We start from the raw sequence: 16,288 nt of genomic DNA, 5'->3' as shown, positions 1-16,288 counted from the left end.
AATCACCGGTTTCTTTGATCATCGTTCAAGTGGATAGTTTGAATAATCTGGCAATTATGGGGGGATGATAACTAGTATAATTGAAAGGATCCATCATGCTCTTTCTTAAGACCAATCGCGGGACAAATCAAATTCGACAATACCATTAACATTCAATTTGGCAGAAAAGTGGGCTTTTCCAGCTTTATTTTCGACGACGCAGCTATAGCTTCCCGCGTGGTTCTCAGTCACGGAATCTATTGTCAAAGCGCAAACTTTTTGGCCAGCATGGGTAATCATGATGCCTTCGGCATTACGAATACTAACATTATTATGCAGCCATGTTATATCCATCGGTAAATCTCCTTTATGAACTGAGCACGTTAAAGAAGCTAAATCGCCAGAATTTACAGACGTCTCGCCGAAATCAAACGGAATAATTTGAGGAGGCACTGAAATAGAACCACCACTTAAAAGGGACACTTAGTTAATGGAAAAGGCGAGAAAAATTAATATGGGATGAGGAAAGTATTAAAAATGCTTATAAATAGTTCCGAATAATATTACCATTGACATTTAAAGTGGCCGAGAAACTAGTTACACCTGCTTTGTTTTCAGCAATGCAAGTGTAAGTTCCTACGTGAGTTTCGCTGACTGAATCTATAGTTATAGTGCTGACTTTCTTCCCTACGTTTCCTATCATAATACCTTGTACGTATCCAACACTTATATTATTATGTAACCAAGAAATATTGATGGGTAAATCTCCTTTATGTACGGAACAACTAAGTGATGCAAAGTCACCAGAATTCACGGATTCCTCGCCAAAATCAAATGGCAATATTTGCGGAGCGACTAAAATAAAATTTACGTATCCAACACTAATATTGTTATGATCAAGATAAATTTCCTTTATGTACCGAACAACTAAGTGATGCAAAGTCACCAGAATTCACCAACTCCTCGTCAAAATCAAATGGTAATATTTGCGGAGCGACTGAAATCAAATTTGCGACTTTACCATAAACCAGATTCTTCCCAAAATGTGAACATCTGAATTGACGCTTGAAGTGACTAGAAGCAAATATCCCCGCCTTATATTCTTATACCTATACTACAAAACTGAAAGGTAAAATTTGAAGCGGAACTGTAAAGGAGGGTGCAGTGAGTTAATGAGTCTAGGATGAGGCCCATGTAAAAAAAAATCATCACACATCGTTACCATTGACATTCAAAATTGCCGAAAAACTGGTCGCGCCAGCTTTGTTTTCAGCGACACAAGTATAAAGCCCTCGATGATGCTCGTTAACAGAATCAATCGTTATAGTGCTCACTTTTTTTCCTGCGTTGCTGATCATGATACCATTCACGTAACCGATGCTAATGTTATTGTGCAACCACGAAATATTAATTGGTAGGTCCCCTTTGTGCACTGAACACGTCAGCGAAGCGAAATCTCCAGAATTCACCAACTCCTCGCCAAAATCAAACGGCAAAATTTGTGGGGTTACTGGAAAAAAATGCCAGGATGTGAGAGTGGAAGGGGCGAATTTAAATTTAACCTTGACATTGCGTTATAAAATACCGTTAACGTTTAAAACCGCAGAATAACTAGTCGATCCAGCAATGTTCGTCGCCAGACAAGTGTACGATCCACTGTGCTCTTCGTTGACGGAATCGATAGTCAAAGAACTAACTTTGTTGCCATTTTGAAATACGGAAATTCCGTTATTAGTGTTGACTGATTGGTTCTGATGCAGCCATGTAATTGTAATCGGAAGATCTCCTTTGTGCACTGAGCAAGTTAAAGAAGCGAGATCGCCAGTGTTAGCTGATTCCTCTCCAAAATCGAAAGGTATGATATGGGGCGGAACTGTAAGTGCAATTCAAACAAATTACCCAAAAAAAACGAAAAAGCAGGCCCATGTGCAATGTAACTCCTACCACCATTTACCATTGACGTTCAGTTTTGCGGAATATCTCGATACCCCTGCCTTGTTTTCAGCCACGCAAGTGTACAAGCCTGAATGGCTTGCGTCAGCAGAGTCTATAGTTAGAGTGCTGACTTTCTTGCCCGCGTTGGTGATCATGATCCCGTCAATATACCCTATGCTTATATTGTTATGCAACCACGAAATGTTTATGGGTTTATGTACCGAACAAATTGACGAAGCCAAATCCCCAGAATTTACGGAATCTTCACCGAAATCGAATGGCAAAATTTGCGGAGGTACTAGAACGATAAACGCATCATGTTTACCCAATAGAATCTAATATGACGAGGAATGGATCAACTGGGACAAAATTTTACATGCAGCGTGAAGTATATACCGTTGACGTTCAATTTGGCAGAATAATAAGAAGATCCTGCTCTGTTTTCGGCAACGCATGTGAAAACGCCAGCGTGGTGTCCTTGTACGGAATCTATCGTTACGGTGCTCGCCTTTGTACCGACTTTAGTTACCAACACTCCGTCGATATAACCAATGCTGATGTTTTTGTGCAACCACGAAATATTAACAGGCAAATCGCCCTTGTTTATGCTGCATATAGCGGAAGTAGATTCGCCGGCGTTTATTGGGTCGTCCCCAAAATCGAAATGTATTATTTGAGGTGGTACTGAAATAAGAAACAGAGGCCCATGTTTGTTAGAGGGAGCAGGTTCGGGAAGGGTAGGGGGAAAAATGAAACTTTCAATACCCTTCACGTTTAAGGTTGCCGAATAGGTAGATTTGCCGGCAGAGTTTTCCGCGACGCAGGTGTAGGTCCCGGAGTGAATGGCCGCTACGGAATCGATGGTCAACGCGCTAACTTTTCTATTTGTTTGTCCCACAGTGACACCATGGATTAAAGTGGCAGGAGTGTTATCGAAATACCAAGAAATGTTAAGGGGAAAGTCTCCCTTTGTGATGGCGCACATGGCGCTGACTAGTTCACCGGAAAATACGCTCTCTTCGCCGAAATCAAAGGGATGTATTTGAGGAGGTACTGCAAAATTATACTTTCAATGAACAAAAGGAAAAACGGGGTTCAGGACTGTTATTAAATAAATGCATTGTTAGATACCCTTAACATTTAAATAAGCGGAAAAACTAGATTCTCCGGCTGAGTTGTTGGCGAAACAGGTATATTTTCCAGAATTCGATTCCGCGACCGAGTCGATAGTTAAAGTGCTGACTTTTTTATTGGTTTGCCCGGTGGTGATTCCGTAAGAGTGGGAGGCCGGTTTTCCATTGAAAAGCCAAGATATGGTCAACGGAAAATCGCCTTTTGTGACGGCGCACACTGCGCTGACCAATTCCCCGGAAAACACACTGTCGTCGCCAAAATCAAACGGATGCACCTGCGGAGCCACTAAAAGTCAACGGCAAAATCAAGGATATGGGAAAGAAAACGTTAGCTAATGCTGGAAAGTAAGCTTTTTAGGTACCCTTAACATTCAAAACTGCCGAATACTTAGATTCCCCCGCCAGGTTTCTTGCAATGCAGGCGAATAGTCCCGAATGTATTTCAGCCACCGACTCGATGGTTAACGTGCTAACTTTTTTGTTCATTTGCCCCACAGTGACACCGTGAATAGAAGTGGCTGATTCGTTATTAAAAGTCCACGTGATATTTAAGGGAAAATCTCCTTTTGTAACTGCACACGTAGCGCTAACAAGCTCCCCGGAAAAAATACTATCTTCGCCAAAATCGAAGGGATGAATCTGTGGAGGTACTAAAAATTTTAAAGGCTTTGTTTAAAAATGAAAATATACCCTTAACGTTCAATATCGCGGAGTAACTAGACTTTCCCGCTGGATTTTCGGCGATACACAAAAACTCTCCCGAATGTATCTCGGAAACCGATTCTATGCTTAAAGTGGACATTTTTGGGTTTAGCTGGCCCACCGTGGTGCCGTGTAGAGAATCGATAGGCTCGTTGTTGAAAAACCAAATGATTTTCAAAGGAAGGTCGCCTTTGGTAACGGCGCACGTAGTCGTTACGAGTTCGCCAGAAAAGACGCTTTCTGACCCAAAGTCAAAGGGGTGAATTTGAGGAGGTACTGTAAAGTAAACGAAGGGTTAAGGCTACTTATCCGACTTTATCCATTAAAATAAAACTGTTATACATGTACCGTTGACGTTCAAAATAGCCCAATAGCTGGACCTCCCGGCAGAATTTTCAGCAGTACACTCGTACGTTCCGGAATGAATATGAGTTGCAGAGTCGATGCTAAGAGAGCTAATTCTTTTATTGTATTGACCCACATTGATTCCGGGTAACACCTCAACAGTGCGATTATTAAACAACCAATGTATCTTTAAAGGCAGGTCTCCCTTAGCCACAGCACATTGAGTACTGGCCATATCACCAGAATTAACGACTTCCGTCCCGAAAGTAAAAGGAGTTATTTGCGGGGGAACTATAAACCAAAAATCAGACACTGGGTGTTAGCAATGAACTAAAATGATATCATATGCAACACCAACCGAAATTTAGTTGGACAAAAAAAATATTATGCTATTGTGCCGAAGAAAGGTTTGTGCAGTATTTTAATCAAACAATATACCTAGTCTATTGGTAGATCCTTCCATCCAGAAACGGTTGTGGGTTTGGGATAGGTACAAAAGAAAAAGAAAAATAACTAAAGCCGTTCAATAAGATCTACCATTGACGTCTAAATGAGCAATATATTTGGATTTTCCTGCCGCGTTAGTGGCAATACAAGCATAATCTCCTTTATGATGAGGCTCGATACTGGCAATATTGAGAATGCTTGCTTGACTGCCAAACACCGAGGTCGATATTCCTTTGGAATGATGCGTGACGTGTCTGTCGTTATGATACCATTTGATTTTGAGAGGTAGATCGCCCTTAGAAACGTAACAAGCCAGAACGGCATTATCGCCTGCATTTAGGGGCCCGTCAAATTGGAAGGGACTTATAACTGGTGCCACTGCAATGGGGACTACACATTAACACATGGGCCTCTCCTGTATACCACTCGACATGATGTGGCTAATAAAGCAGCTAAACTCTGTTAAAGAGAAAGCATGATGTACACTGCACCAAGAAAATAAAATCTTACCTGTTTAACATTACTAAATTGTGATTATTTTCCTGTAATAATGGTCACGATGTACTCGCCATTATTATATGCTAAACGAAATAAAAAAAAATTATTTGCCGCCAAAGTCTTTTGCATTGGGAAATAGCTCTTTTGTTACAAGTTTGTAGGAAATTTACCTTCTGGACAAATAAAAAGAAAAAAATGTGAATATTAAAAACTAATATTAATTATTTAAAAATATGGAATGTGCCTTGAAAAACTGAAATATTTTCTCATTCATTAAGCCAGAAATAATTTAAAAAAGACTTTGGCAGTATTTAAACTATGTTATTACAATATACACTTGCGCAATAATTTTAAGTAACAAATATTATATTTCACAAAACCGGTAATAAGAATAATAATGCAGAGTAAATAAATTTAATATTATCTAACGCAATTTCATCTAAGAAAAATAATTTCGCATTAATTTTAATAAAATTGTTTTCATATTAAATACAAGTGTACAATGTGCATAATACGCTTATAATCAATAATACCAAGCAACTTACCCATGACTTGTACTTCCAGAGACCCTCTCGCACTATAGCCCTGAGAATTCTTAGCTACACAAACATAAGTCGCTTGATCGGACGCCCTTTCAACATTTTCGATGATCAACGTTCCATTAGGGAACACCTTCTGTTTCCTATTAATTGGCAACAATCTTCCGTCTGAAATAATAAGCATATTTTCGTGTGATGGGATATTTAAAACTCCATCTTATAGAATTGAAAATATGCTCTCCAGACGCAAGAAATTGGTTAATTTTTGTTAGCTCATTGTAGTTTTGACATAGTAGATCTAAGCACCCACTTACCTCTTTCCCAAACAACAGTCTCCACTGGATGTCCAGCGAATGGACAGTGTACAATCAGGGTGCCTCCAGCAACAATTGCTTGCTTCTCCATGGACCTCACAAATGGTAATCCATAGACGTTAACACGAGCCGAATGATCCACACTACCCACTTTTGAACTTGCCACGCACCTATATAAACCACCATCATTTGTATGGATGCCCGTGATATTTAAATGCGACACTACGTCCCCGTTCACTGTAACATACTGCCCGATCTGATAACGATCACTATTGGACAATTTACGTCCGTAGAGTTCCCACGTGATTTCAGGAGTGGGATTTCCACTGGCGATACACTTCATGAACACGGAATTTCCTGGCTGTACGGTTTCTTCATTGAAGGCGTGTCGGATTTGTGGTGGCTCGAAACGACCCCCTAGCTTCAATTCTCCGGTAGCTTCTGCACTTTCTTGGTCGTTTCTAATGAAGCACTGGTACATTCCCTTGTCCTCCTTCCTTACCGCTTCTATCCTCAGAACAGCGTCGGTGTGGTCGATTTTGTTGCCGTCTTTCATCCACGAAATTGTCTTGATAGGATTACCTGCAAATCAAAAAGTAAATTGTAAAAATCACGAAGGCAAACGATAGATCATGGGTAACATCTCAAGCATTAATCAAGATTACAATTTTACCTTCGAATTTGCAGGAAAATACGGCAGGTCGGCCGAAATCGACCGTCTGAACTTTTGGTTCGATAGTCGCCTTAAGTGGCGCAGTCACGGTCAAAACGGTTTCGACGCTTTCTCCGCCTACAGAATTGTTAACCACGCAAAGATACTTTCCGGAATCTTCAACTTTTGCTTCTCTAATAATCAAGGTCCCGGCCACTTGCTTCACTCGGTCATTCAAAACTACTGCCTGTTTCCTTGACGTTCCGTCGATAAATTTGTACCACCTGTAACAAAGGAAATCGCGTTTAGCAATAAATATGACGATATGTTCGTTGCGGAATTACAAATTTTACCTAAACAAAGGCACTGGAAATGCTTGAGCAGGGCAGAGTGCCACTGCAGTTTCGTTCGCCCCTTTTACCCTAATATCAATTGTCCTCGTGGTCAAGCGAGGTCCAACTGAACCAGTGGGTTCTATAAAGCAGTAAATTTAGTTACTAACTTCAAATTTTTTTTGCAGATATGACAGAATATGGATATCAAATCCATGAAATTTATTGAGCTCTGAACCAAGCCACAGTTAATTACAGTGGCCAACATTATATGCCAGAATGAAATGTTAGTGTTATGTATCTATATAGAAATCCCATTATGCCAAATTTACTGAGAGGCGCTAAGGTACCTTTTTTTAGGAGCCGGAAAGGATTGGGCCTCGCACAATAGTGCGATGAGAGATTCATTTCTTATATTAACTTTCGTTAATCCGTCACCTGATATCCGTGGAGCTGTTTGTCCGGTGGGTTCTGAGTGGAAAGCGAAGTGAAATTAACTACTAGCACCTACCTGAACTTCGGAACAGGGTACCCTGTGACTTCGCACGTTATGACGATGTCTTTTTTAGACGCTATTTCTAATACAATACTTCCATCGATTTTTCTCCCGGAGGACTTAGGAGGGACATTATTTGTCGGTTCTACCAAGAAAGATCAGTGATATTATATAACATATTAGGACTGTCCCAACGTTGGGATAAGCATGACACCGAATATTTAGTACCTAAATTTGGGAACGGGAAATCCGGAAACATCACACGGCATCATAATGTCTTTGCCGAGCGGAGCGTCTTGAAAGATATCCCCTCCATACTTTCTTACGGATGATTTTGGGGAAATATTATTGGTCGGTTCTATAAATGCAAACGGCAGCGTTATGAATGGAGATAAAAACTTGTGTTGGGATAGGTTACAACTACATCGAGAAAGTGCACTTACTTAAAAACAGGCAGAGGGTACCCTACAACCGGACAGAGGACCACACCATCACTACCTTGAAGAAAGGTTGCGATTTTCCATGGCATTCTTTCTCCAACAATTTTAGGAGGTAAATTATTTGTCGGTTCTGAAATTGATGAAGGAAATTTCAAATGGATGAACAAACTTGGGCTCAATAACCATAACTAGAATCAATCAATATTATCAAACTTTCAGGTTTCTATTATTATTATGGGAGCAGTAACCCTTTGATAGGATATGGAAATGTTATTACCTTATCCTATAAAGAAAAAATAAGGACGAAATGTTTAAAGAGATAAACATATATTCAGGCCAACAAAACACTTCCATCACCTTCTTATCAACCAAAAGTTACTATGTATTACACAAAAAAGGAGTAGGTACCTAAACTTTGGAACAGGGAATCCAGAAACATCACACGGCATCATTACGTCTTTTCCGATCGGAGCATCTTGAAAGATTCCACCTCCGTATTTTCTAACAGATGATTTTGGAGCAACATTGTTTGTTGGTTCTGCACAAATGAGAATTGTCACTTTATCAAAGAACGCCTTATGAAGACGGAACGACAGCATAGAGCATTAACTACAACGCTATGTCTCTGACGCTACAAGCATACCAGTGCCCAAAATTACTTCAAACGAATTTACTCACAACGTGAACTTACAAAAATCTTGGTACTGGGTAGCCAGTAACCTGGCAAGGTAACCAAGCCGTATCGCGTTTGGCAACAAAAATAATTTTCCAACCTTCAAATTGTTCCCCGACCTTTTTCGGAGGTACATTGTTAGTCGGTTCTATAAAACACGAAACTTAAAAGCTAGAAAATATGGGACTTACAGATATCTTGGCACCGGAAACGCGGTAACCTGACAAGTCAACCAAGCGGTTCCATTTAAACCAATCTGTAGAACTTCCCAACCTTCGAACCTTTTACCATCCTTTTTTGGTGGTACATTATTTGTTGGTTCTATAAAACAAATTCTTATCCGTTATGCATTACCTATTGGAGCGAATTCTAAAGCGCCTTAAGACATTCGAAGAATCTGCCACCCCTCGCGAGATAAGGAGACATTTAAAATTATATCAATAAATGAGACTTACAAGAATCTTGGGACTGGGAACCCCGTAACTTGACAGGTTAGCCAAATTACATTATGTGTTGATACACTGAGAACTCTAAATCCGAATTCGGCACCCACTTTCTTGGGAGGCACATTGTTGGTAGGTTCTTACAAATACGAGAGCAAATTAGTAAAACCGAAACCTACCTGAACATTGGGACCGGGTATGCGACAATTGAGCACAAAATGAAAATATCCTTATTACTCTTTGACACTATCAGAGTGTAGCGAACTTTATTGTCTATTAATTTGGGTGATATGTTGCTGGTGGGTTCTGAAAAACCAGAGCGAGTCAGGAAGAATGTATTACCTGAATTTAGGAATGGGATACCCCATTACTTCGCAAGTTAGTGCGGATATGTGACTTTGAAATACGACGACAATTTTTCCGCCATCATATCTTTGCCCGGGCATTTTGGGGGCAATTTTTCCAGTGGGTTCTACAATACGGAGGGAAAAACTTAATGAACTAATTGAAACCAAAATCAGAACCTACATGCACGCATCTACGCACCTGAATATTGGTGTGGGCAACCCTTGGGCCGGGCACAACAAGGCAAAACTGGTACCCCTAGATCTTACAAAAGTGAAACTCTTTGAGTCTGAGGAAAATGTAGGTGCTTTCGACCCTACCGGTTCTATATAACACACCTTTGCATAAATATATATAAAAAACAAAACAATCCTTAAGCTAGTTGTACAAACTTACTTAAAATTTGGTTTGGGAAAGGCTTGCGCTGGACACAACAATGCAAAATTTATTCCCGAATTCCTGACCATTGTAAAAATTTTCGATTCCGACGAGAAAGCTGGAGCTTTCGATGCCACCGGTTCTACGTTGATATGAAACATGGTTAGTTAAAATAATAAGGAAAATTACCTAAATTTGGGAACAGGAAGCGCTTGAGCTGGGCAAAACAGAACAAATCCCTGTCCTTCCTTGATATCATATGAAGAGCTTTTTGAAGATGACGAAAACGTGGGTGCTCTGTACCCTACGGGCTCTACAAGAGTATGATATAAACAAAAATAATTTACCCGAGGGTTGGGACCTTGTACCAGACAGAATCATGAAAGGACAAAACCGTTAATCACAGTAAATCACAAATTATCACAGAAATATGGAATAAAAGTTACCTAAATTTGGGAATAGGGAGTGCTTGTGCGGCGCAAAGTAAAACAAAACCGCGACCTTCTCTAACCTCATAGGAGGAAATTTTCGAAAAGGAGGAGAATGACGGTGGCCTGACCCCAACGGGCTCTAGAAAAAAAGTTCAAGGTCATATCGTTTACCTGAATGTTGGAATCGGTAAGCCCTGAGCCGGACAAAGCATGGCAAAACTCTGACCTCGGCTTCTTTCATATCCCAACATGCGTATGTCAGTTGAAAATGTTGGTTTTTTATATCCCACTGGCTCTATACAGAAAATCGTCAACTTATCAGTAACCCTAACATTGAAACTTAAAAAACACCAGCACAACAGAAACGATGAGAACTAGATACCTGAATGACGGAACTGGGAATCCTTGAGCTTGACACAATATGGCAACATGCTGACCTGCATTTCTTTCTGCATACTTATATTTAGAATCGACTTGTGGAAGTTTCGGGACCCGAGATCCCAAGGGCTCTAGATTAATTCAAATAATCAGTTAAAGAGACGTTACCTGAACGAGGGGGTGGGGAAACCCTGAGCCTGACATAAAAGGGTCACACCATGTCCGGCATGCTTTTCGATAGTAGTACTTCTAACGTCGGACAGTAAGCTTGGTGCACGCGAACTGATCGGCTCTAAATAGGACCAAAAAAATTCTTTCTAACGTACCTGATGTTGGAAGTCGGGGAACCAATTGTAATGACTAAATTATAACAAAAATGTGTACCTAAATGTTGGCGCTGGGAAACCCTGCGCCTGGCACAATAGAGTGACGCCACTTCCTGCGTGCTTCTTAATGGCAGTACTCCAAACGTCTGACAACAGACTTGGTGCGCGAGAACTGATCGGTTCTAAGAAGTCTCCCATTAATTAGAGATAAATTGAAAGTACCTGAACATAGGAATGGGGGAGCCTTACGGTTGCTTTAACGTTATAGAAATAAATTTAGAAACTATTGGGGACATTACCTGAAGCTTGGGACTGGAAACCCTTGGACGGGACACGGCAGAGACAGTGTGGAACGCGCAACATATTCTATTACGTCGTACTTTGATTTTGACGATACTTTAGGCAACGTACTGCTTATGGGCTCTATATAAACAACGAAACATATCAAACGGAGTTAACACAAACAGATACCTGTAATTTGGCACTGGGAAAGATTGCGCGGGGCAAAACAACGACAACCTGCCATGTTCGACGCCGTCTAGCGTTTGAATTCTCGAACTACCCACTGTTAATCTGGGAGCAACGCTTCCAACTGGTTCTAATAGTAAAACATAGTCGTGAAGAGTCCATGCAAGCGACACGGAAACTTTACCTGAATTTGGGAATGGGAAATGCCTGCATCGGACACAACATGGTAAGAGCTTCGCGATCTTCCACGACAAGGTCTCTACTTGAATCTCCGGACGTTAACTTGGGACTTACAGTACCAATTGGTTCTAATGAGAAAGAACAAAGTCATTTTAGAAATACTGTGAAGGTTGGTAGGTACCCTTACTTGAGCGTACCTGAATTTTGGAGCCGGGAATGCTTGAGCGGGACAGAGAAGCGCTACGTCCTGGTCTTGCCCGTAATCGTCAATTGGAGGATATTTGGTTATCTTAGGAGCAACACTACCGACGGGCTCTATAAGAAGCACCAAGATAACGTTATCACCAATTTGGTGCATACCGATAGATCTGGCAAATATTACCTGTATGTGGGGGCAGGAAATGCTTGCGCAGGACACAGAAGAGTTATGCTATCGTTCAGCGATCCCTTAAAACTTCTCGAGTCGTCTAAGGTGGGAAACTTGGGCAAAACACTTGCAACAGGCTCTGATTCGAGAATGAGATGAAAACAAAAAATTAAATTACCTTGTTCTTGGAACCGGGAACCCCTGAGCTGGACATAATAGATTTAAAGTAGTTTGTTTCGAGTATAAATAATCTTTGCGGGTTTCCAGAGGGAACTTAGGAACCACCCTTCCTACTGGCTCTAGAATAAACCAGAATACCTTACAACGGCAGAAAACATTCACTTAAACAAGACTTACCTTTAAAATCGAGATATTCTGATTGTCCAACTCAGTAAAAATGGATCGGGTACCCAAACGTAACGTTTTAAAAAATGCATCGACTATTTCTGGGACTGGAGTCGGGATGAGGATGATTTGTCTTGGAAAGAAAGGACAGGTACTGTAACGAAATTATTTCTTTTGTAATGAATTTTAAGTGTCCGTATAAAAAGCAAGGGTACCCTATCCCAACATTCAGGTAAAATTTTTAAAATATCATCAAAAACACTGATGAAAAGTTTAAATTATGTTTTTCATCAAAGTTCTTGCTCAAGGCCAATCTAGAAGTCCGATTCTCAGGTTTACTGCTAGATTGTTCTTAAGAAAAATACCGACGGTGGTCAATCATATAGGACAAACCTACTACCTGTTGGAAGATTTTCTACACTACATCCAAATAAACTGAAGTCACAATAGGTAGTAAGTTTCTAAACGCCGTAGCTACTCCAAATCATTTTGCATCGATACGAATCATATTTGAATGTTCCAGACAATGACGAGTGTTGAATAGGTTTCTTGGGCTTCCGTTCTCTTTATTGTCTACTATGATAGTAAATTATAATCTTCATTAAAAGTTAAGAACCACCTTCTCCCTAGTTTGTTGCGTTTGGTTTTACAACTAGAGCGTGAGGAATTGACTTTTATAATCTTTATTATTTACTTTCATAACAAAAACAACAACAAAACAAAAAATTCGCTTAGGCTCCGCGCCATAAGTAAAATCTAAAAATCGCCATGCTTGTGCAAATAATGAATATGCTGGACCTACAATGTATGATATACTCAATTAAAATGTCGTTCCCCCCGCTAAATTAAACGAAATAAAAACAGAAAATATTAATGACCGGAAATACGTTAAACAAAGTTAATTACATTGTCACCAGTAGAGGGAAAAATTTTTAAAATTTATGCTACCTGACCCAAAAAAGGAAATAGCCAAAAACTATAGGGATTCTGGGTGGCTGATCATTTTCTATTATTTTAATACCAGGGGCGAGTCATTCTCTACGGGGTGGCCAAGGATGTTAATCAATATTTTCTATAGAATTTTCTTTACAATGTGAATTTTTAATTAAACAAACTTTTCAAACTATCGTATGTAACTTGGAATTTTGTTCAAAATTCGATTTGAAATTTTATTTATATAAATATTTTATATTTATATTTATATTTATTTAAATTTATTCATTCTATGACATACATTGTTGTTATGTATATTTAGTCATGAATGACTTTAGAAGTTCGCGTAGCACGGAAATAAATAAAAAAAATAAGATCTGATCTTATTTAAAATAACAAAAAAGTGTTTTTTTTTTCTAAATGCCATAAATATGACGAATATTTCCTACGGAGCTTTGAAGTTCTTGTTTCAAAAACCGATGTAGAGAAAATTTCAGATTTTTCCAAATATGTAATGGAATGTATACCAAATAGATGATAGCATTAAAATTCAGATCGGATGAACGTTCGTGTACAGATTACAGAATCGTAATCGTATTCTATTTCTGTGGGAAAACAACTCTTTGGAGTAGCTACGGGCACGCCGTCATAAAATGAATAAATAAACAGCAATCGTAAACACAAGCCCAGTGAATGGTCTCAAATAATCATAAATCGAGCACCAATAATACAAATAAATTACAGGGTCGGAAGTTATAAAAGTTTTCCGACGATCTTTGAGATTTGACGATTCATTGATTTTGTTTTATTTGCGATTGCTTTGTAGATTTCCTTTGTTTCGAATATGCCAGCTCTCTTCCTGTATTGATTACCAAACAACGAAAATTACGTATTTATGCAAACGAAAATCGTTGATTTCGAATTTTAACCTTGCTGGTTCAAAATTAAAGCGCGTATCCGGATCCTTAGTTCTTTCCGTTCAATAACAAACCACATATGTAGTAAAAAAGCTATAACCAATTCAATGAATAATTGACACCACGCGCCTACACGTGACATCACTTTTAATGTCTAACTTAATAGTGTTATTAATGATTCAACGACTGGTAATTGATCGGGACTGGGTTGAACGAATCCTCACTAAAAAGTATTATTATATTGGTCGAACTTTGAATCAGTTTGTTTTTGTTGAAACAATTTAGTCATTTTTAAGTCAAATTTCAAAAATTATATTAGTGTATTAAGTACAACTTGTGACAGACTTGTCGTCTTTCACAAAAACACTAGATAGCAATAGAGCAGTTATGTTGTAAAACAAACAAGTATAAATAAAATTAATGTGAATATCATTTTCAGTTTGACACTTGCATAGAATGAGCCTCTCTCTAGCGGTACGTTTAAAAAGCTGAATTACAAAACGAATGTCAGATTTATTATACCGTCAACATTTTATAGCGGTTTGTAACCATTGTTAAGTGATAAACTTTAGTCACGAAAGTCAAGCAGACATAGCCGCTGTCAGTGGGATATTAAATAATCAGGTGGTGCCCTACTGAGGCAGGTAAGCAAAACATTAAACCCACAAACCAAAAATTTGGCTCAACTTCTACTATTTTTTAATTGAAGCTTCAGAAACGATGTTACAAAAAATATTTTTATTATTATTATTATATTACTATTTTTGAGTTTCAGGCATGTACAGAGAGTTTATAGAAAAAACAGTTTTTCAATCAATTTTTTAAATTAATTAAACTAACCTCTTTAACTTTGCAGATCGCTGCCTAAAATGATACAAATTCTTTTGGCTTGCTAGGTCAGATATGATTAGCGCCTTAGAAAATCTATTTCATCTTTGTTTATATAGAATGAAAAAAAAACATTAGTTCTATAAACGAGAACGATTGAAAGACTTATATTTTGCATTTTTACCATCATCCCAGCAAGCAAATTCTATTAACGCACGGGGTCCCAGTAACAGATATATTCTTATAGTGTCGGAAGAATCCTTTTTCAGTATCACATCAGGCCGCTCGATATTAAAAGTAAAAATATAATTGCATTATGGCATATTCAAACAAAGGAAACCCAGACTGCGAAAACAGCAAATACCACTCACCGGTGATGACCAATCGACCTTTGGTAGCGCTCAGTCTAGTCTCTCCTGTCAGTCTGTGTTTCGTACGGCACTGATACGATTTGTAGCCGTCTTCCGGTCCGACGTCCCTGATGTGTAATTCACCAGAGGGCAACACCAGGTATTTACTATCTAATCATTTTTTTAAAAATCTATTAGAATTAATTCGAATGTCTAAAAGGACGCTATATCAGCTTGTTCGGCAGTTTATCTTAAATACTCAAACAAAAATGGGCCACGGACCCAACAACAAAAACTAAACTGTCTTAAAGTTTTAGGTTCCAATATGATCGATAATAAAGCCTGGCTGACATAGCGTCATTCGTCGGTTTGTTTGAAAATATTCACGACGCTTCCTTGTTGTGGCTGTAAAATGCATTTCAATTAGACCCATCGGCTGAGGATAGGCAATAAAAGGTGTGAAACGCTCATAAACATGTCAACGTAAACTAATCATTAAGGCGGCCGACCCTTTTAAGCACTTGAATGAAAAGTAAACTGTTTTAAATCGAGAGTACAAGGAAGCCATGAATATCTTCTCACTGAAAGTAGAAGCATAACGACCCGTCCAGAAAGGGAGAAAAATAGCAGTTTCATGAAACACTCTAAAAAACTACCATAAATTATAACCAATAACATTTAATAAACATTTTGTTGCTCGTAGGATATTAATTATAGAATACTTAATTAGGTAGCTAATTAGTTTAGATAATTTATTTATTATATAGTAGCAGGTTTTTCGTGATAGGTTGTTATACTTAATTTATACTTATGCTAGTTAACATACCAGAAGAAACAAAATAGTTTTCTCCTAATAGATTAACGTGATGGAAATATAGGATTAGGTACTAACAAAAGGAGATACGGAAGATTAGGAGGAGTTCCAGATGTCCAAAACCTTTTTTAAATTCTTACTCGGTTTCTGATTTAGTTATTGACTATTTATTTTTACAAAAAGGCAACACGGCAAACTTATAAGCAAAGAAATAAGCGTCAACGCGGTATCCAGTGGAACTGAATTGAAATGGAAAACGTCATTAAGATCGACCGTCGCAAAATTAAACCGTCAAGAAAC

The 16,288-nt window shown here is 38.8% G+C and overlaps 1 protein-coding gene across 50 annotated transcripts in view; it reads right to left on the bottom strand.

Annotated features, from left to right (window-relative positions):
* LOC132704076 (cell adhesion molecule Dscam2) overlaps positions 1 to 16,288 on the bottom strand; it is a 75,051-nt gene that overhangs the window by 21,799 nt on the left and 36,964 nt on the right. For 12 of the 50 annotated variants that reach the window (XM_060673782.1, XM_060673771.1, XM_060673800.1 and 9 more), the window contains exons 5-9: positions 15,196 to 15,345; positions 7,388 to 7,517; positions 6,566 to 6,828; positions 5,893 to 6,474; positions 5,585 to 5,746 (exon numbers count right to left, since the gene is read on the bottom strand). In XM_060673782.1, coding sequence (XP_060529765.1) covers positions 5,585 to 5,746; positions 5,893 to 6,474; positions 6,566 to 6,828; positions 7,388 to 7,517; positions 15,196 to 15,345 — 1,287 coding nt within the window. Of the gene's footprint in view, positions 1 to 1,201; positions 1,490 to 1,933; positions 2,213 to 2,310; positions 2,599 to 3,737; positions 4,026 to 4,097; positions 4,386 to 5,584; positions 5,747 to 5,892; positions 6,475 to 6,565; positions 6,829 to 7,387; positions 7,518 to 8,503; positions 8,634 to 9,107; positions 9,235 to 9,669; positions 9,794 to 10,253; positions 10,378 to 10,628; positions 10,753 to 10,844; positions 10,969 to 11,257; positions 11,385 to 11,438; positions 11,563 to 11,631; positions 11,750 to 11,816; positions 11,941 to 11,979; positions 12,101 to 15,195; positions 15,346 to 16,288 lie in introns of all 50 variants that reach the window. The other 38 variants (XM_060673807.1, XM_060673791.1, XM_060673796.1 and 35 more) reach the window with 20 other exon arrangements.

This window comes from Cylas formicarius, unplaced genomic scaffold (genome assembly GCF_029955315.1).
Source record: "Cylas formicarius isolate icCylForm1 unplaced genomic scaffold, icCylForm1.1 PGA_scaffold_6__28_contigs__length_40554024, whole genome shotgun sequence".
Lineage (NCBI taxonomy): Eukaryota > Metazoa > Arthropoda > Insecta > Coleoptera > Brentidae > Cylas > Cylas formicarius.
Note: the sequence above shows the minus strand (reverse complement) of the source record. Positions and strands in the feature narration are given on the sequence as shown.